At 33.3% G+C, this 23,437-nt stretch overlaps 1 protein-coding gene across 4 annotated transcripts in view; it reads left to right on the top strand.

Annotated features, from left to right (window-relative positions):
* LOC143255338 (serine/threonine-protein kinase SIK3-like) overlaps positions 1 to 23,437 on the top strand; it is a 53,746-nt gene that overhangs the window by 20,470 nt on the left and 9,839 nt on the right. For all 4 annotated transcript variants that reach the window (XM_076510824.1, XM_076510825.1, XM_076510826.1 and 1 more), the window contains 6 exons: positions 6,554 to 6,704; positions 7,030 to 7,157; positions 7,493 to 7,820; positions 10,225 to 10,340; positions 17,949 to 18,046; positions 22,602 to 22,744. In XM_076510824.1, coding sequence (XP_076366939.1) covers positions 6,554 to 6,704; positions 7,030 to 7,157; positions 7,493 to 7,820; positions 10,225 to 10,340; positions 17,949 to 18,046; positions 22,602 to 22,744 — 964 coding nt within the window. The remainder of the gene's footprint in view (positions 1 to 6,553; positions 6,705 to 7,029; positions 7,158 to 7,492; positions 7,821 to 10,224; positions 10,341 to 17,948; positions 18,047 to 22,601; positions 22,745 to 23,437) is intronic.

The raw sequence follows: 23,437 nt of genomic DNA, 5'->3' as shown, positions 1-23,437 counted from the left end.
AAACTCATCAGTAAACCTAGAAAGGGCATATCAAATATGCATGTAGTTTCACTGTGATGAGTGAAAAACAGATAAAAATGTGTTCATTCCACCACCATTCCTGTTCTTATTCTTTCAATTTGCCTTGCTCAAGGTTACTCATGAGAGATGCAGTTATCCAAAACCAGCAAAACTCAGTGATAACTGGTGAATCAAATGATGTTAAGTTTTATCATTATATTTTACATTGTACTAATGGCAACTTTATGAGTGTTTAGATTAAAATTTTGAACTTTTGAATTCATGTAAAGGATTTAAGAATGAATCTTCACTTTTTATATTAAAATATAACCTGTTTTTTAACATTAAAGATGAAAAGTAAAGAAGTACAAAAGTTGGGATAGTTCTTGTATTGTGGTCTACAAGGCCTTATGACAGACTGTAAATTGTAATTTCCCCATAATAACCAGAAAAGACTTAATTAGGCTCACTTTAAATTTAGTCTAAGCCTATACTGAATAAGAGTGTTGAATTATATTGACAAATTAATTGTGATGTTTCCTAGATAATACATCACCACTTGACACAGAATAGCATGATATTTTATAAATCTGCTTTTATAATTTGCATGCCACTAGCCTTGAGCTAACTTTCACCTAGAAGTCATATATTTAATATGAACTTCTCTAATGCGTGATGATATCATCATGTGACAATAGCCCTTCATCTTTGAAAGGGCAACACAACTACCTTGCATTGTAAACTCAAACACTTTGCACAGTTTTAAATAGATCTATTTTTAAAATTATTAACTAATTACATGAAATTTCTAACACTTTACAAAGAGTAAATTTAATTTAATACTAAACTGGTTTCTTTTATCACTAAAGAAAAAAAAAAGACTCATTATAAGTTCTCAAGGATGGTAACTTCCATTTCATACTGTGGCAATGATGATGTTTCTAATGTCAAATCTGTTTCTCTTCTATGGTCATTTGGGGATCACTGTGGAGGATAACATGACAGTCATTGTTTAACATATTATGTGTTCACAATGGGCTTTCTACTCCCATCCATTTGGCTGTTGTTCTTTCTACTTAGTTTGAATATGATTAGGATGGTGATGATTTGACTGGCTATTTTCCTCACTAGGATTTATTATAGGCACAGCTTTATTCATGAGGGAAAATCCTCACCATTCTAATCCGTTCTTTCACATGTTTTTGCAGGTATGTTCCCCCCTTTTTTGTATTGGGATTCTTCCTGTACTTTTCCTGTCTTTCCTCTTTCATCTACTTTAGGATCCTTGCAGATTTGTTTCTCAAGAAACTGCAAACCTATAACACTGCTTCATCGTCCTCATCATCTTGACTCATTTCTTGTTACTTATCATGTTCATTATTTCTATTAATTTATTCCTAGTCTTTGGAATCTCTTTTATCCACTACCACTCAGATAACTTATATTTTCCTTTATGATGCCCAATTTTCATGCCACTGTATCTTTCTTATCACTCTCCTCTGTTACCCCTCATCATTTCATCTCACCTTTGAGATAATTCATGATGCTCCAGGAGAGGGTTATTTGGACAGATTTGTTCTCTTCTTTGCATCACATTGGCCTATACTACTTCTATTATACCCCTCTTACTTGATTCCTCTGCAGTTTGGGGTTGTTGAGATAGGATACATTCCTCTAGCTTCTCTGTGGTCTTCACCCAAAAGTCTTCAGCAGTGTTTCTTACTCAATGGAAAAACTAGATTAAAGTTGCATAATATGTCTGTATTTTCTACTGTGGTTGTTTGTCTCTCTCAACCCAACCAGTTTGTTCCTGAATCCATGACTCCTTTTTTTCCTTCTCTCTTACTTCTTATTGCCAGTATTGTTGCTCATCTCATTGGTGACTACCCTGTCATGTCTAGCCTTTTGGAGACCAGCCTGTCTGTCTTTGTCACCATTTTCATGTGATAGATGGGTTGTTCAGGATCTCACTTAATTTATATTTCTTTACTTTTGTTTGCCTCCTCCTATTTTTAGTTTTTTGTGTTTTATTTCTCCTCCCTCCATTCCTCTCTATCTTCAGTGTCTCAAAGATATGGTTTCTGATATCTTGGCCATAAATCCATGAAGAGAGTATTTACTCCTACCAGTGATTATTTTTATCATACTTTTGTAGTTCCAAGGAATACTGAGAACTAGCATCTGTTTATGAACCTGTCATCTCTGATCTGCTTTTTTATCACCCATGAGTTCCATTTGGTGGGTTCTTTTTTTTCTAATGATATTTCTCACCTGAACTGTGGATGACCAACATTAATATTATTCACAATTCTTTACATATTTCTTTCATCTCATCTTCCAAATAATTTCTTTGTTTTATCTATTAAGATTGTGTATTCCAGTATCATGCTCTTACTTTTGGCATTTTATGTACTCTTTATTTCTTTAATCCTTTCTCTGTGGTCTCTGTATAATATACACAAGTTCATCTACTCATTGCACATGTTAAGTATATGCACTATAATTTTTGATACAGCATGTGTATCTTCACAAAATTTGATATACTAGTAGTAAAGATTACAGTTTTTTTTCTACACAGAAAGTCAGAGTTTTTAATAAATATTTCTACCAAAGATTTGCTTGTGTAAATAATGAGACTGTTTCGTTACTAGTATGAGTGCAAAGTGATTTCATGTTATGATTAATAAAACTATTCTTCTTCCCCAAAATCTTAAATATTATCTGTATAATCTCTAAAATCTCCTAAATACATTTCAAATGTTTGTTTTTGAGTAAGCTTTTGTATTTTATGTTATTTTATATACTCTACATCTACGGAGTCATCTGTTATATGAGCAACCTCATAACCATCATAAGTAAAATTAGGAAATAAATATAAATTATGCTTTTTTTGTGCTCGAAGCACTATGTATTATAGCATGAAAATACAAATGTTTAGTCTTAGTAGCTTAAGTCTCATAATGCTATATATATATATTTATTTATTTATTTATTATTTTTATTATATTGACTTTCCAGTCGTGCTTAGCTAACATTACATAACTTGCATTGACATAGTGCAAATGCACTCATGTTACATGTATGATAATATAAAACTGACCTTTAGTCTTGTGTGTCTTAGCTGTGTTTTAGTGCACTAGTATTTTGTAATATACAGTCACATTTTAGTTATATATTATATGTGTATATAGATTATTACTATTTAGAAATAAATTATTAAATATATTTTTCTTAAAATATACAAAAATAAATCAAGAAGTAAAGTAAACAGTCATCTTCTCTTACTACAACCCTTTAGCCCAGTTGCTGTTGGACATAGGTTGCTAAGCCTTTTAACATTTTGTACATGGAGGATATCAAGCAAAATTTTTTGTTAGGTTTTATGTAGACAGTTGAATAACCAAAATTTTATAAATAACTCTACTGGTACCATAGAATTACACTATCATTTATTAAGCTTAATAACTAAGATGTATTTAGATTTAAAAAATATGAAACTTCAAGTAGACTAAAGACACAATCAACCTACATGTTTTTGATTCAGTACATAAACCATATCTCAGCAAAATATAAAGAAATGAGGTTCTTATTTTATAATCTAGCTTGTTAATATAAGTAATTTGAGTTCTTAATTTGTACAAAACTATAAACATAGTATTTTGACATCACAAACATTTAAACAGTGCTGCATTTAACATAACATATAGATCACTAAAATCTGTATTTAGGTGTGTTTTTGTAATATTCAGTTTTGAATTTAGAAATTAACTCATAAAAAAACATTAAAGTTTGAATTATAATCAACAATGTGATTCTAAATTTATTTACATATATTCAGAAAATAGTGATTAAATAAAATTTTTAATGCAAGTCTACAAATGCAATGACTTTGCTTTTGACCTGTAATTTGTCTTGAAAGGGTTGATTGAGTCTCAGAGACATTTGTTATCTTTGCTCATCAACTGGGGCTGAGGTTTCGTAATTATATAGATGATTGTTTTCTCTTCATTCCTTCTCAAGAGGACTGTTTTTCATTATACATGCATTCTTTTGCAGGAGGCTGCTTAACAGGGCTAGTTTTCACCATGTTGTTTACAAGAAATGGAATGTCCTGTCACTTTGATTTGTTATTCATTTATACATCATTTGCATGAACTTCTTTTGCATTTTTGGAACTCTGGCTTCCCTTGAACCACTTATTCATTCAGATCACTCACACACATGCACGCACCTCTTCCAGTAGAACCTTTTACAGAATGTGTCCTTCAGTTGTACCTTTCCTTTTCCTCGACTTAAAGATTGTCTTGATAGTTTGACCATGACAACACCACAATGAGCTTTTCCTTGCAGCCATTGACAGGATCTTCATATCTTCACAGGTGCTCTTCCATTGGATTGGTTATTTTTGAAGAACAATATGACGTTTCACATGTGGGCTGCAGAGGAGCATTCACTGCATGTTAATGTCCTTGAGGTTCTTGCCATCAAACTGGCATTTTCTCATTTTTCTCCTTGCTTTTGTGGATCAGTTATTCATGATCCACTTTGATATTCACAGCCATTTTTTATATACATATCTGCCATTAGAGGGTATCCATATGTATTCCAATCTTCCTTTCCCCTTTTCCATATTTTGAGCTCATTACTGTCAAATTCATCTCCTCATATTTTGTCATGTGCTGGAAGCTCTGATCAGGTGTCAATTTTTCTCTCTCAGTTGAACTAAATTCCATACACAGTGTGGGCTCTCTACCTTCGGGTTTTTTTGTTAGGTTTGCTCTTGATGGCTTTGCCATTCCTCTAAACACCAAACTTCCATTCTTCAGGTCCTCAGTTCTTTATTCTTCAGTCTTGGCAGTCAGTGCTTATGGCCAGAAGTAGTTTTTAGTTTTCACTCCTCTTTGTCTCCTCGCATGTGTCATTACCTTTATATGCAGCACTCCTTGTCAAATGCTCTTTTGCCTGCACAACTTTGACTTTACCTGCTTCTTCAACTAATGTTCAGGCCTCCTCTTTCTCTGCCCTGTTATTCCTCTCTCTTTTTCTCACATCATATGATGTTTTCACATGTGGAAATTATCTGATATATTAAGGACAGGGCTAGAATCTCTAATTTTGTAGTCTTCTTACTCCTGTCATCTTTCAATCTTGTATGTTTATCAACAGAAATGGTGCATTTTTCATTGTTGATCCATCCATCACCCCTTTCCTCCAAGCTCATCTTTTAGACTTCTTCATGTAGTTGTTCAACTATGATTGTCTATTTCCACCATAATTGGTTATTAAGCTGCTTTGTGTACTATGTTTTATCTTTCTCATTATCACCAGGTGTTTTCTTCCTCTATCCACTCCATTTGCTCCATTCCTTTATTTTTCATCCACCTCTCATTTAAGTCCCATGCTTGATTACAACCCTGATATGGCTGTGTACACTCTCACATATGTCTTGTTTTGAGCCATTTGATTTTTTGTTTTTTAAACCATTTCTTCTTGCAGACATGTGTCCTTCTCCTTGTTTGTGATCACTCATTCAGATGTATATTCCATTGATGCTTCTTGCACTCTGTTCACTTTACCCAAACCAGGCTTTTTATTCAAGACCTTGCCTGCTCTGGAAAGTAATTGTTCTCCTCTACAATCTCTGACACCCCCATCCTCTCCACTATCTCTAATCTCTATGCATTTTTTGGACTTGGATAGTCTTGTGTGTTTTAAGTTATGCAATGTTATTTGGCACAAATGCTGTTTTTTTCAGGGTTTCTGTCATTGTTTTTAAGAAAGAACATGCTTTATCTAATGATTGGTCCACTTTGTGTTTTCTTTCTTTGATATTGAGGCTTATAGGTGCTTTAAATATTTCATTGCATAAAATTTGTCATGTGTCACTTTCTTGCCTCTGATTTTTGCTGACCCTTGGACAAAATCTTTAGGCTGCCATGTGTACAAACCTGTACACTTTCATTTTCCCTTATCTTTATCATCTGGCTATTTCATTTGTTGCAGGAATTTGACTCCTTGTGGTTACTATTTTTCAGTCACCCTTTTCTCTTTTACAGGATCCTAGCAGATAGTCCCAGAAGTTACTTGAAAATGTATTCATGATAGTTACTTCTGCATACTTCCCCACCAATCCTCCAAACTTCTGGTACATTTTCTTCTTGCCTCTTCTAAGAATGAAGCTCTTTCAAATGAAGCTCTTTCAAGTGTAAGGGCTTAGGTAAGAGCTACTACATAAGGAAGTTGTGTAACCTTCCTATTGATGGTGGACAATCATCAGATGATGATGTTGTCATGCATTAGCACAGCTCATGATTTTGAGATGGGAGTTAGCTCAAGGATAAAGAAATACAATTTTGTATGAGGAAGTGGGTATTTTTCAAAAATACATTTTTCAGGTTAGGAAAATATTAGATTCTAGGCATGTTAAAAAAAGTGTAGATTTTTATTATTTTTAATAGTTTTTTTAAAATATCCCCTTAAGTTGGCTATGGATTTTTTTTTTCACATAAATATGTAGAATATTGTAATCTTACTTATCAATTTGTTCTTCTAGTCTGTCCAAGGGAAGTATTTTGATCATTGTAGTGCAATTTATCATCTGTTACTGGACAAACTAAAGGGTCACCAAAGGACAACACTGTTGTCTCATAATTTGCCTGTCACAACACATCCACAAAGAATGACCAGTATTACTACAGGAGTTGGTAAGAAATTGTGTAGTGCAATACAAATTAGAATAAGTTTGTGTCTTGTATAATTCTGTGAAGAAGTTGTTTATTTTGTGTGTATAAAGTAAGCATACCAATTGATTATGTTAATTTGAAATGCAAAAATGTTAAAGACATAAACCATTAGTAACACATTGTAAGGAAGAAAAACATGTAAATTGTAAGTGCACTTATATTAGCAGTTGTTGGTTTTATTAACTTTATCTTGTGAATCACCTTATTTTTTCATTTACCTACCATTTTTACTTGCTGTATAAAATATATGTGTGGTTAGATAACTATAATCACAATTTTTGTACAGTTGAGAAAAACCCACTTGCATCTGAAATTGGAATAGAGGGAGATAGAAAATCAACTTGTAGTCCAATGTTACCTGCTAGTATTGTTCCTCTTTGGCAGCTTCTTTCAGAGAACCAAAACTTAGAAAAGGTAAAATTATCATGTGTAATACTATTATTAAATTATTTAGCAAGTTACTATCATAACAATTCTCGCACTTTAACCCAAGAAACTTCACTTGGTTAAAATGGAAGTAGCTAAAGTATTAATAAGTAAATCACTTTTGCTGTACAAAATACAATTTTTAAGGATGAGTAACATTAAGTAGTGACAGGTTAGGTTCTTTAAAGATGTAAAAAATAATAGCACTTATGAGCATCTGTCAACATTTTGGATTGTGACTAATATTTTTTTACCTTTCTTTTATAAAAATTAGCTTGCTTCATGCAAAACATTTAATAAAGGTATTTGTTCTGCTCCAACAGTTTGGAGATATAGAACTTGAATCAGATGGAGAAGAGCCATCCCCAGAAATCTTATCCCGCTATCAAATCATTCGTCGCCATACTGTAGGCCCTGGGGATCCACAACATGAACAAGTACCTAGTGTAGCAACAGGAGATATGACAGCTAGTCAAATGAGTAGAAATTTTCAACCAGTTATTACTTTGCAACCTCCACCAATCTTACCTGTCAGTGCTCTTCCCAATACGAACCTGCCTCAGAACCTACCACTGGTTCAACATCAACCACCTCAGTATTTCACGATCAAGGATCAGCATCTGTTGAAACCACCACTGGTACTGGGTGCAGGTGAGACTCTACATGCATAAAATGAAATGTTTAAATTCTTTGTCATATCAGTTTGTCAAAATGTTTTTATAGCTATATTAATAATGTAAATACATCAGTAATGTTTATAATTAAAAAAAATTATATATATTAAAATCATTTTCATTACTCATTTTAAGATGCTAAATATGTAAAATTAAAAGGATGGCAAACTTATGTTACAAAAACTACATTTTAAAAGAAATTTTGAATTTGTTGAATAGTTCATATATTTTCTATTCAAGTAAATAATATTAAGCTGTATATTTATCTTCCAGTCCTCTGGAGTGTTATGTATAACTTACATGTGCATATAAAGTTTCAAGCTATCAAAAAGTTCCAATGTATGAAATCACTAACCTATGAATCTTTTCCTGAATCATTATGAAAACATCTTGCTGATGTCACACAGAAATGTGTCATAAACAGCTTGTCAACTTGTCTAAATTAATAATGCATGAGATGTCTAAGTGTGAATAGTTGTGTAACATGGAAATAACCAAGCATTTATTTTCTTGCCCTATTTACATGTTAAGTATGGCATCTAAAACAACAATTAAATAATCACCAAGCTAAACTAGTATGGATTTTGTGATACAAGTTTTATCAAAGAACAGAAAACAAAATGCATAACTAAACCAGTTTTGTAACTGCTGATAATAATGCTTTCCATTCAACAAAGTTTCATCATGAATACTCTGCTGAAACAATGTCAAAGAATGCTGATAATAACTATTTTTTTTTCACTACAAAACCTCATAATTCAGAAATCATAAAAAACATTGGCTAGAAAATATAGAAATATATCAGATACACAAGCAGAAAGACAGAACCTTGAACATATTTTCAGCATTTGACCTATAGTTGAACATAAATTCTCTTAAAATTCATGTTTACTATAAATACTGAGATAATTTAAAGGCTCTAACCTTGTGCAAAATTGTTGAAACTATTTTTTGCTATAAATATAATGTAAGTGCAAAGTACATTTCACATGAACATATATGTGACTGAAAAATATAACGTATATTCATACATCCTGCATAGGATATATTTTTACTTGAGTTTTATTTCAATTAAGCTCTAGTACTTATAACTTTAAGTAACATCACTGATACTTATTCTCTGAGAGAAGACTAGGGAATTAATAAGATTTGTCTGATGTAAGTAAATGTATATGTACAAGTGTGATTGCCATGGTCAGTCAGACCATGTGATATAGCAGTGTAAACTTTAAAAAGTAACTTGAAAACTAGTGTAGTTTCATTTAAGTGGTAACAAACAGATGCTGACTAATTTACTCAATCTCAATTCAGTTGAAATTTGTTATCTTTGTTTTTAAGAGTGTTAATTGTCTACCATTTGTTCATTATTGCACATTTTAGCAAGAGAAGAAAATGTGGATAATTAACATAATAAAATATTTGTGAAGGTTCTGCTGTATATAGAGGCTGATATGTCAAGAATGTACTTTTGACATATCAAATTGAGTTAAGATTAACATTTTATTAAGAAATAAAGTAAAATAAGTTTAATATGTGTTTGTTGAGTTTCCTCAGTTTCCTTAATGGCATGTATTTCCTATATATAGGACTGATTTAGAATAATGTGATTGATTTGGATATTTTTATGGTTCCTGTGAGCCATATAGAGTAACTTGAATATAAAGATCATGCATTACAATGCATATTTTAGAATCTTCTGGTAAATTTGTCTTAACTTCCACATTACGTGCTGCCATTGGCATTTAGCACACAAGTCTAGATGTGTATTGCTTATGCATGGTGATACAGATGTTACACAATTTTTTGCTTATTTAGAAACGAACAATATGGTTACTTAAGATATATTAAAAATGTCATTTCCCTGTACATGATGCTTTGTATGTGTAAAATGTATAGGATATGATTTGTGTGTAATATTTCCTGTATATACATTACCAAACTCCTTAAATTAAAAATAATTTGAATGATGCCAACCCCTTAAAGATTTCTGTGAAGAGCTGCTGAAAGTTCTAATGGTTCCTGTATAAAATTAGTGGATGATTAATAATTTTTCTTGTTTATGAAGTTTTTAACTGTTTTATGTGATATTTGTTAGGTATTTCATATTTAATGTTTTAATTAAATCTTTTTCATGAGAATAAATTAACCATTTAATTATTGAATGCAAGGTTGTAAAGGTGAATTAAATCAATTTTTAAAAACACATGCTTACCTTTTAAATTGAACTGATGTGTAAAACTAATTTGAACAAATTCTCTTTTTTTTTAAAAATATTTTAGTCTTCTCAAACAAGATCATACATACATTTCACATTTAAGATGAGAAAACAAGTCAGTAATGTAGAATAAGCTACTTAAATAAAGAACAAATTGTTTTTTCAGTTGGTGGTTTTGGAAGAAGAGCATCAGATGGAGGAGCAAATGTCCAGAAATGCTTTCGTAGACAGTTACTTCAAGGTCAATTCAGCTACCCCACCAGTAAGGAAAAAATTTCAGGAGTAAGTGCATCTATCACAACTTTAATTTCTTGTAACTTGTATGTAGTAAAATATGCAGCTTCAAGTAATTATTTTCTCCACAAAACCCTTTGGTGTGGATTCCTGTATATGATGAGGGGACCTCCCAGGGAAGGTTCTTTAAGTTTACCTTCTCTGGGATCTAAACATCTACCCATGTGTTTGTTGTGTGTAGTGACCTGTGAAGGGGAGGAGAGAATCCTGGTGGTTCAAGGGTCCAACCATAACATGCCACTTTGGCCTTGAGATCCTGTAGATGGGAAGCCTGGGGTGGCCCTGCTTGGGCTAGGGTCAACCGCGTACCAATGTTGGATGTTTTCAAAAGGTGTTGTGGACATCGTATTTGATGCTGGTGTTTGGGTATAGTGCTCACGAAACCATGGCATTGCTGCAGTGTCCTTGTTTTGGCATTGTAGTGTGTCCCCTTGTAGGACTTCATGGTGGGTGGGGTCAGTGGGCACTGAAATATTCCTTTTTTTATTATGGATCCTCCAAATAAAAACTAATATAAAATAGTGAAAAAACAGTCCATAGGTAAATGACCACATCTTGAAGATTCTGAGCAACAATCTTCAACATCTGTAACACCTGTTCTATCTTATTTTCTTGTCCTACATTCTCTTTCAGACAAACCTTTAGGGCAGGTACCTTCTTTTTTCATTCAGAAGGGAGTAGAGAGACTTGCTAACTCTCCAAAGTCAGTAAAGAAGCTTCACTCTGGTGCTATATTAGTGGAAACATCCACATCTCAACACAGTGAACTCCTCTTGCATTCAAAGGCGACTGGGGATATACATATTGAGGTTACACCTCATGCTACATTGAATTCATAACGAGGAGTTATTTTTGAGAGGGATTTGAAGAAAATCTTCAAGATGGAGATTTTCGCTGGTTTCTCAGCTCAAGGAGTTTCTGCATTGAAGTGTATCTCCACTCACAAAGATTGAATTATGATTTCAACCAATGTCCTCATTCTAACATTTACATCACCACATCCACCTGTCACCATCAAGGCAAGTTATCTTAATTGCAGGGTATGGCCATACATTCCAAACCCTCTTAGATGTTTCCAGTGTCAGAAGTGTGGTGACATGGAGACATCATGTTGTGGTTCCTTGATGTGTACTCGTTGAGGTGGCAAGGACCATGATGCCTATGAGTGTGAAACAGACCCTCATTGCTTCAATTGCTATGGCTCTCACCCATCCTATTTTTGTTCTTGCCCTAAATGGTTGGAAGAAAAAGGGGTGCAACATTTGAAAACGATTCGTAACATTACTTACCCTGAGGCTAAGAAGTTGTTGTCCACCACTTCATTTTGGATGTATGCTGCTGCACTTTGTTCCACTATTACAGTCAGAGTGTAGAGGGATCTCTCTGTGCCTCCAAAAGAATCGTTCACAAATCAGATGAAGTCTTTTGACTTCCATGGTTAAAAAATTTGATGAATCAACTTTAACACCCATCTAACATTCATTCCAGCAAACCCCAAGATCCACTTTCTTTGGTTTTGGGGTAGAGGCATTTCCTCAGATACATCTTCTTCTCCCATCCCAAGATGCAAAACGATCATTCGTTTACTTTCTCAGTCAGTTGTAATCCTCTTCCTACAGCAAAAACCTGCCTAATTGATCCAGAACAGGATCCATGGAGGTCGATAGACCTCCCTTGAAGAAAGACAGTAAAGAAAAAAGACATGGTCATAAAAAGAAGGGTTCTCCACCTAGTTCACCTACACATAAATAAATATGACCACCTTGATAGAATGGAACTGTTGAGGTTTACGTTCTAATCTGGTTGACATCAAAACACTGATTACTTCCTACCATCCTGTATGTCTTTCCTTACAGGAAACATTTCTGAAACCTGCCAATACAGTCACCTTTTGATGGTTTTCTTTGCACAGAAATGGCATGCTGTATGATGGATGAGTGCATGGTGGGGTGGCACTGTTGGTTGATCAGCATGTGCCCATCCTGTCTTTACTACTCGGCACACTCTTGGAGGACGTAGCCATCCGTGTTTTCTTGGGCCGTACCATCACTATTTATTCTCTCTGTCGTCTGGAAGACCTGTGATCAATTAGATCTTGATGCTCTTATTGAACAGTTGTCTTACTTATTTGCATGCACCTAGTCAGTCCTTTACTGCTATTGATTTCTCAGTTTGCTCCCCTACACTATTCTCCCACTTTTCATGGAGGGTTGACAATATTCCAGGATTCAATGATTATTTTCCTGTAATTTTGAGAGAGACTGGCCATGGTCGATGCCACTCAACCCATGTGCCCTGGTGGAAACTGGATCAAGCAAACTGGATCTCTTTCACTGCTCTCACGGAACTTGATCCTGCCATCATCTATAATCCATCAGTAGATGACTGTGTGGTAGCATTAACTGACTGTATTATACAGGCAGCTGCTCAGTGTATTCCTAAAACCTTTACATTTTTTTTTCACGATATTCTTCTCCATGATGGAATCCTGCCTGTCACATGGCAGTGAAGGCTCAAAAACTGGCCTGTGTTACATTTTGTAGGTTCTCACAGTCTCGTACTGCATCACTTTCCAGCAGGCCCATGCTCGTGCTCCGTGGATTAAGTTCACAACCAGCATGTTTTCTACCACCAGTTCCAAAGTCATAAGGGACAAGATTCAAAAGTTCAGGAGGCAATATAATTCTGTTCCCCTATCAATCTTGCTCTCAGATAGCCAAGAAATAGCTAATACCTGGAGCATCACTGATATTCTTGGTGAAAGCTTTTGCCAGGTATCTAGCACTTCCTCTTCATCTTCCATCTTCTTAGCCATCAAGACTTGGGCATAGAGATCACCCCTTTTCTTTTGAGCTGATTATGTCTATGACTATGCTGAACTGTATGCCATTTCTCTTGCCCTGAATCACAGAGAAGCTAGGCTGTACTAAAATTACTCTATTTATACTGAATCGCTTAGTTCTCTACTGGCACTGAAATTGCTTCATGTTAGTTCACACCCTATTTTTGCTGCTTTTCAAAACGGACTGGCCCATTTCTCTTTAACATTTGCTTCTATCCAGTTTTTCTGGATACCTAGTCATGTTGCTATTCATGGGAATGAGCTGGCTGACACTTTAGCTAAATCTATCTGCTCTGGCACTATCACTGTTGTGCCTATTCCATACATGCACTATGCTCTTGTATTTAAGGCTCAGCTCCATGCCAATTGACAGTTGACTTGGGGTGAGCATTATAAAAACAAGCTTTACCAAATAATACCCTTTGGCTGTCTTGTTACCATAAGGATTTGTCACAGAGTTTTAACTCTTCATTTTCCTTTATCTGGGACTGATACACTAATGTGTTGTCTGTGTAACACTCAGGTCACAATAACCCACGTTTTACTGTCTTGCCTTCATTATGACTCTTCATGACAACACCATTTTAAACATGTTCTGTCCCAAGATTTATCCTTAATGTTAGACAGTGTTATTGGTGATGGTGATACTGTCCACCTTTGAAATGTTTTTAGTTTTTTAAAGGCCATTGACCTTTTTAATGCTATTTAAATTTTTTAATTTATACATTAGACTTTTTTAATGTGGTTCCCTTTTGAGAATCAACGTACATCTAGTTTGATTTGAAATTAGAAAATGGCCATAACGTCAAATAACTCAAAACCAGGACTGGAAAGGCCAACTTCAGGTGATTAATGCTGTTGTTTGAACTACCCATTAGTCATTCTGGTGAGTTATAATTAAAATTTTGCTACAAGTCTTTTAAAACTTTTATTAATTTACTTTCTGAAAATAGCCATAACATCAAATAACTCTGAACCAGGGCTAGAAAGGCCAACTTTAGGTGACTGACAGTGGTTTCTGAACTTACCTGTTAGTCTTCCTGGTAAAGGTATGACAATTACAATTATGTTACAGAAAGTCCTTTACATTTTATATTATTATAATTTTTGTCTTACTGCTGTAGACTAGATGTAAAAATTGGTTTAAATGCTGTTTATGTTTTTTTAAACTTTGTTTTGTTTTACCTAAATTTCCTTTTATGAAGTTTACTAATTTTACTTTAAATTTTTTCCGCATGTTTGACGCAGATAGCCTAGTTGCTTTGTGCCATAAAACACCAAACCAACCAACCAACCAATCTTCTACAGAAAATCACACAATGTGCCTTGTAACTCAGCTAAAATACACCTTTGATGGAGAATGTAATGAAGTAATGTGAGTTTCCAGTAGAATATCATTTTAAGAAATCTATTAAAACTGCTATAAAATTTTAATTTTGGGAATGAATACAAGTTTCTGGTTGTAACCCTAAAATGTTAGAATATTATTCTTGTAGTCTGTGATTTTTGAAGTAATATTAACTTGTTTGAAATAAATTTTCTGAATTTTCTTTTGAATTCAAGTCTGACAGATAATTTAAACAGCAAGCCTCTAATAGTCATTTTAAAATAAAAATCATATTGACCAGCTCACAATAGTACAAAAGAATAATATTACTCATCAGATAAGAAAGAGTTAAAATCAGATATGCTAATCTGTGAAATACTATAAGCTCTACCTTACTGAGTTTGAACTTGTGCTGTCACTAAATGTGACTCAAAATTTCTGTGTGTCCTTTACGCAACACAGAGAACATGTTACTTACCACAGTTCTTACTTTCTCACCTTCCATGTGACTTAGTGAACAAACATCAGGTTTTATAGCCTACAAGCTAGAATTTGTCATGTTTGATGCATTTTTTCTACACAATTACTTGTAATCAACATCACTTACCTTCATTGACATATTCAAAGGGGATTCACTTGAACTGTTTTTTTTTACCATGTGGTTTATGTTTCTTTGACACTTTTGGTCATTATGCTGTGATACAAGATGTTTGCCTTTCAGTAAGGCAATCTCAATAAATGTACATACATCTATAAAAAATAAGATGATATAAAAAAACCCACTTTTTTACTCTAACTTGTTTCCTTATCAGGTGAACCTTGTAAGCAAAAGTTGATTAAGTTTTTATCATTTTGTTTTGTTTTTGGTTGACATTGTCTTGTAGAATTGTGTGTGTAACGTACTTTGATGTTCAGTACATCTACTTGTACTTTCTGTATGGTCTTATGTAGATGTAAATGGAGGGGGCTCTATTGATTTTGCTCTTGATGACTCTGTAACTGAACTTTTTGTTGTGTCATCTCAAAATTTTGTTGTTCTATGGATCTGCAGCTTTGTGTTCAGTAGGTTAGCCACATCTTTCAGCTCAATTTAGTTATTCATTATTATTTTCCAATTTCAAATGTAATTTATTTTTGATTTTGGAACTAGGTGTTTTGAATCTTTTCTATATCAGGGGATATCAGTGTTGTATTTCAAGTTTCTCAAGTTGGTTTAATGTAATCTCTTTTTGGAGCAGAAGTAATTATAGCTTTCCAGTTTCATTTACTGTCTAGATATTTGTACATTTCTGTGTAACCTATGAGAATTTATGAAAATTCTTTCAACATGGTTTTTGGATGATATCTGCAGTTTTCACAAATACTTATTTATACATACTGATACACCCATCATTTCCTTCGCTTTTCACATCGTGAAGTAGTTTATTAGTTTATGGTTATCCTTTTTTGGTCTGGATTTGGCATCACATGCCTATGTGTGTAACCAAGCCACTAGGGGGTCTTCTACATGCTCATTATCAGTTGTCATTATTACATTAGTGGTTCAAGGATACTTGCTCATTCATTATCCTACACTGATTATGCCTCCCAGTTAGTTTTACTGAGAAGGAATGTTCATGAGTTCAAGTCTCAATTTGGGTAGATTAACCAGATTTCCAAACAAAAAAAATTGGGACATCCCAACCCTTGCTCCTAATTTCAGAATGGTTATTACAAATTTGAAATTATTTAACTTTTATGTACTTTGGATTTATTGAACTGTTACACACTATTACCAAACATATTAATATTGACATTATTTTTTAAATAATTGCAACCATTTGTTTGGTGAAAAACACACATTCACCACTTGCTATAGGTCTACTGCGATATGACTAATTATAAAGCCTGTGCAGACCTTGGTCTCTCACCATGCACAGATGGAATTTTTGAGAGTTTGGTGGCAGAAAAGTAGGTTATTACAATAAGGAGCATGCCTATTATGTCTGTGATTCAATGTGATTGACAGCTTAATATCTTTCTCATAAAACTGGGATGTTTTGTGCATCCTGAAAACTTTTTTTGGGACACTGGGCCAAAGTATCAAAAAATGGGATTATCACAACAAACCAGGATTCTGGTCACTTTAATTTGGTGCTTACTCATTATCTTATTTATTTGGGACTTGGAGTTAATATTTTTCCAGGAACTCATCACCTATCCTCTTTGTGTTTACAATTCTGAAAGTTTCGGGTGGGTATACTTTTACAGTAGTTTAACACATCCTCTCTGTTTGGAATTGTGGTTTCTCATGAATTATACATATTTGAAAGCAACTGTTGTCAGATCTGTTGTCTGTTAGAATTTATATGATGCCTAGGGTTAGGTTGATGTATTAGGAGATTCTCCTCTGTTACAACTGTAGTCTTCATTGACATCTTATTATCATATTATTCTGTTAGAGCATAATGGCTGTTTAACATGAAATGTCAGTTGTTACACTATGTTCATAGGTTTCCATGTATTTTATAATGTAAGTCTTCTGGCTATCATTTTTCAAAGGTGAGTGTACCCAATTTTAATTTTACATCTTTAGAATTAAAATAAACTTCAAACATGTATTTATCTCTGACAACCTACCTCTGTTTGTCACAACCAAATTTTCATAATGACTGCAAATTTTGGTAAAATCTAATGTTTCAAAAGCAGAACTTATCTAATAACCCCTTATGTTTGTTAAATAACCCACATAGAAAGTGAGAGAATAGAGAATTATAAGGTAGGAAATCATGTAAACAATTTTCAAAACCTCTGGTGATCATAGTTATGTAAACTATGAAAATCTTGCTGAAAAAATACAGCAGGAAGGACAACAGAAATAATGGTAAGTTACACTGTGATATGTGAGAATTCTGGTGTTGTTTGGTCTTATTTCTTTTGGTCTCATTTTCATAGTTTTCATAACTTACAACTTTATTAGAAATCACCACCAGTGATGGCTCACCATAGCTCAGTGGTTAGGCTGCTCGAATTGCAATCTCTGTTTCACAGTTTTGATTCTCTATCACGCTAAACATGCTCACCATTTCAGCAATGAGGGTATTATAATGTTATGGTCAATTCCACAATTCAGAGGTGAAAGAGTAGCAGAAGAGTTGGTAGTGAATGGTGTTGACTAGCTGTCTTATCTCTAGTTCATTAGTGCTAAATTAGAGACAGTGGCCTCCCAGTGGCACAGTAGTATGTCTTTTGAATTTACAACATTTAAACTAGGTTTTGATATTCATGGTGGGCAGAACACAGATAGCCCATTGTATAGCTTTGTACTTAATTAAAAACAAAATAGAGACAGCTAATGCAAATACACCCTATGTAGCTTTGCATAAAATAAAAAAAAAATAACTTAACAAACCACCGTTGATAGTAATGAAAACTTTTATTTGTTTAGATTCAACCAGGAAGTCCTGTTACAGTTCAGCGAATGTCAGCTTTGCCACTTCATAGTAAAGATCCTGATGAGCAGTTAGATACAGGAGCAATAGCTAGGTAAGAAACCAGTATATCTGGCTTTCAGATTTAAATAAATTATTCTCTTATAATCAATACTAGAAACACAGTAATACCAAATAACATCTGTAATTACATCATCATTGTTAGCCTTCTTACTAGGAGGTCAGTTAAATTGATTAACTTCATAACCATGTTGTGCTTGTTATAAATTCCATAATATAACTTTTAATACAGTATGGTCATGTTTCAAGCAGTAAATGTGGTAACACCAGGCTTATTGCTTTGCTGTTAATTCCAGAACTGACTTTACTTCTACATTACTTTGGTCTTGTTTCAACAAGTGAACGTGGTTTTATTTGACTGATTATTCTACTTTGGTCCTGTTTTAACTAGCAAATGTGGTTCTACTTGGACGATTGTTCTGCAGTGGTCTTGTTTCAACTAGTGAATGTGGTTCCACTTGGTTGATTCTTTTACTTGGTCTTGTATCAACTAATGAATGTGGTTATATGTGACTGAATACTCAAATTTGATCTACTGTAGGTCTCTCCTTTAGAATGGTGCTTGGACCATGACAGTACTACTTCCTGTATTGTTGTACCTTCTTTCCAACAGTATTTCTCTCTTCTTCAGTGTTTCTTTCTTTAATTGAAGTATTTTTTTGATGAGGGCAGGACTTCCGATGCCTGGACACCAGATGAGAGTTCATGCCACAGCAACATGTTCAAGTTTCTCACTCTTTATCGTGCATGTTTCCATTCCTGCCCATTCAGGTGGTTCATGAGGTCATGTTCCACTTAGTCTATTTTACAGTCTTTCATTATTCCAACTATCCATGAGATTCCTCCTCTCAAACTGTTGCCCATTAGAGTGAGCTCTTAACTAATGTGACATTATTTTTGTCACATTCTTTAGTCATTCATTCTTGTGCTATCTCTTTCTTCTTGGCACCACCTTCTTGAATTTCTTACCTCAGTGTTCATCAATGGATTCTTGGTCTTGGCCTTTCCTGGATGTTGAGCAGCCCTGTACATAGACTTTTGTCTTTCCTAGTATCCAGAAGTGTTTCTTCCCCTGTTCTTTCCATCACATCCTGCTCCTTTGCTCTCTTTGTTCCTCCCTGCTCAACTCCCTTGCCCGACTGAGATCAGAATGGGATTTTGCACAGCCTCATGCATAACCCATTTGAACTGTTGACTTCTTGAATTTTCTGCCTTTTTTACCTCCTGTTTCACTCCCTGTGATTATCATTGTTCTTGCGTGTTTCTTACAGATGCTGATCTCACTGTTTTCCACTGTACTTTTCTTCTTTTTGGACTGATTTTTTTTTTCCTTGGACTTTGATCACATACTTTTTCCTATATCATATCTTTCTGTTTCTCGTCTGTTGGACATTCGTACTATGCTTGGCTCATGTGTCTTGTTGAGCTGTTCAGTGTGATTTATCATGGAACCTTCCCTTTAGAGGTACCTAACTTTGTTTGTTTCTTACATATGACCCCTCTTTTCCATCGGCTTCTTTCCTTCTTCCCTTATGTTATAAGTTTGTGAACTCCTCCTTTGTCATGTTCAATTCAGGATGTGGATACTTCCAAGTTATTTCAATTTATTTTGTCATTCAATTCATTGCCTTATTTTTATTATTCTCATTCATGCTTTCTTTGACAGCCCTTGGATGGGCTCTCTTCACATATTCAACTCCTTTTTTACACCTTTTGGGTGTTTTCTTTCTTGATGTTTTTCAAATTCCATAGATCACTATTCTTTAATTAATCAATCTTTGAGAAGAATATGTATTATTTCTCTTTAGAACTCCTCTTTCATTTCAAAGGATCCCATCAGGTGGCTGGTTTTGACTCTTAGAGTATGTTTACTCAAAATTCTCATTGAGCCAGGATAGAAGAAAACACTTATTCCATCCACTTTGGCTGTACATGTGCCCACTGTGAGATGAAGTGCTAAAAATACTTAATTCTTGTCAAGTGGGTATCATTTTGTGTACTCCATTTAGTGAGTTACATTGACAGTTTAGTTAAACTACTTTCTTATCATTGTATATAAATAAACTTGATGTTAGGTTTCATAGGGCCAGACTTTTTTTACAGTTGGTGTCTGTGACTTCTTGGTGATAAATTTCAACAATAAATGGATAGTACAAACTTTATTTGCTTTAGAATTATGAATTCAAAAAGTGAAACATGTTCCAGACTTCATAAAACTGTTAATTGCCACAGTTTTATTCAGAGCTTTAAATAATTGTTTCATTTTCCTCTAAGTCTCTCACAGGTTCATTCAATTACTATAAAACATGCTTTGACAAGGCTATTTATTCTAATTTATTGATATTATTATGATTACAATACAAGCTCTGAAACTCACTTTGGAAATTGGCCATTATGTCTAAACTGACACATAGTTTAACTTCATTTTTAAGTTGCCCCCACTAGTACAGCAGTGAGTCTACAAATTTATAACAATAAAATCAGGGGTTCAGTTTCCCCTAGGTGTGCTCAGCAGATAGCCTGATGTGGCTTTGCTATAAGAAAACACACGCACACACACACACACACACAGTTAAGTTACACTTACTTGGTTGCCTATATAAATATTGCTCAACTGAGGCCTAGAACTTTCGACAAACTACGAGACATTATGATATGACAATACTCACTTAAAATAATGATAAAAAATTTAGAAGGTTTGAGTAACATAACATCAATTCACAAGAACTAAACTATGCAACATATGTAATGTAAACAGTTACATAAACAAACTTACCATACCTATCATTTCTAAAAAATAATTTTAATACTCACACATAAACATAATACTCTTTTATTAAACATAAAATGTATATCTAATATTTGACATAAAAATGTAGCTAATAATCTAAATTTTAACATTATAGATGTATCAAGTTTTTTTTCATTTTATTAGGCAATATTACAAGAAACTCCTCAGTTTCCCTTATTGTGAGAATGTTAACACTTGTTTTTTTGGCATCTCATCTTCTTTAATTTATTTACTACTTCTCCAAGAAGTATGAAATGTAATGTAGATTAGTCTCTATAATGTTATCATTGATGAGACAAAGCATTTGTGTAGCTTTCATTCTTATTTGGTTGCATAAAATATAAAATCAGACCTTACTTGCCATGCCCACCTGTTGTGTCCACTTTTTCAGAAATTACCAACTAATAGGAAGCCAAGGTTTTAATTTATCAAATATCATATTATATGACTTTGTTTTCTGCACAGAGAATTGTCTATTTTGTTTATAGCTCAAAACTCTTTATCACAAGAAACATACTGAACCTACATTTCAATATTTCACATGAATAAATGTATTACCTATAAAATATGTTTACAATGCATATTTAACTAAACATAATAAAACTTATTTTTGTAGAATGTTTAAATTTGCTTTTTATTACGGTGTATTCATTTCCATTGTAATAGCATAATCCAAGTTTGAAAATTGGTAATCTACTTATCAATAATTTGTTCTCATTGTACTTTAAGCTGAGCTACTTAAGTAGAAATGAAGATGATAACACAAGCATAACTGACAACAATCAGAGTAATGCTATAACACACTTCTTTTTCTTCTTGAGTTAACCTTCAGACAGAGATAATATTAAATTTTAAAAAAGTAAATAAACATTAAAGGTACTCTGAAGCCCATTTCAGTGTTCTGTGGTTATTATTGATATAGAAAATCCTACAGTATCAAACTAGGAATTTTTAATGTAAACATATTAGCCTGTATTATGTGTTCTATCTTCTCACTAAAGTAAATATTTGTTTCTCTAATTACGTATGGTTAGTTTTATATTTTACTGTGTTTTGATTTATGAACAACAAGCCTATTCAGAGACACATGTGTTTTAAATTCATTTGTAATACGGTTCTGTAAGAGTTAACTTTTTTATGTGAACTATGTTACTTTGAAGTGCTATTATTTCTGTTAGTAGACTTAAATGTGTAAAATTATTGAATTATGTACCATATTAGAAAATTGCAGAAATAGATTCAGCTTGTCCTATTTCATGAAAAAAAAAGTTGGTACACTTGATGTAAAGTTTAACATGCTGTTAAAAATCAATTAAGTCAAATCTAAGAGACATGAAATGACTGAGGTAATACATGAAACTGTATGCAGTAAATTATATTTACATTTTTCACACCTGATAAGGCTATTTGATATACATTCAGGTAAACAACATCCATGTTGATGAAAGGATTACATGTAATAAAAATTAATGAAAAACTGTGAGTAAAATTGTCTATGTTACCAGAATGACAATTGTGACAAACAACTAGTACATTATAAATGGGGGATTGCAGATTGTCATTCATAGTTTATATAGGGCAGTCTTTCTATTTAAAATTGATAAAGTATGTTTATAATTGGTAAGTTCTGGTTGTTACATGACAGAAATGTAAAAGCTAATGGAGAAATTTACTGCACTGTTAAATAAAGAAGTATAATATGCCAGTAGTTTATATTTAAATGCTGTTATTTATTTTTTCAATTTGAATGCTTGTTTATGAGTTTTATTTTCATGTCATGGTTAAATATTCATTGCAGATATCTACAGACGCGGGGTCACTCAAAACGTCACACTTTGGCCATGGCTACACCAGAAGAAGTGCAAGAAGTCCATTGGAAGATGCATCCATTATTGAAGCAGCGGAGAACTGGACTTATCACTGTGACAGAGAAAATTTCGGGTAACTACTACTAATGAGTTTTCACTGTTATTACAGGACAGTATTTAAAACATGTAATTTTTATTAAAAGGTTATTGATCTATTATTTAATAACTATGAGAATGGTTTGAATTTACATACCCCATAATATTTAGTAGAATCACCTTTGGTTCATTAATATATAAATATGTTCTACAATGCAGAATAATTTGGTTGTTTTTAGTAGATTTCAGTTTAACATTTGATTTCAAATAGAAGTAAATGTACTGTCTGTGGTAAATATATATATTTATTTATTGTTATGTTATTTTTGTAAAGTGCCGACTGGTGTTTTTAGTGTAAAAATAAATGTATATTTTACAAATCTTGAATAAACCTCTTTTGTTACTGTTTTGTTATAAGTTTCTCAGTGTATGCCTGTGTAAGATTGGTGGGATCTGTAAATACAGCATAAAGATATTTTGAATATTGCACTCTTGTTCTTTTGGTGTATTCTGGGTTATTTTTATGTACTTATATTTTTCTATTTTAAAAACATACAAAAGTCATCCTGTTAGGTGAACAATTTTGAATTATGACAACATATTTACAAAAATTCAATGTGCATGGAATTTTGCTTCTATCAATGACATAGTTAATAGTATCACTGGAATTTGTTTGCAAGTAATTTTATAACATTTGTCCCTTTTTAATGCCACATATGCATTATCAAAA

The sequence above is a fragment of the Tachypleus tridentatus genome, chromosome 7, assembly GCF_004210375.1.
Source record: "Tachypleus tridentatus isolate NWPU-2018 chromosome 7, ASM421037v1, whole genome shotgun sequence".
NCBI classification, from domain to species: domain Eukaryota; kingdom Metazoa; phylum Arthropoda; class Merostomata; order Xiphosura; family Limulidae; genus Tachypleus; species Tachypleus tridentatus.
Note: the sequence above shows the minus strand (reverse complement) of the source record. Positions and strands in the feature narration are given on the sequence as shown.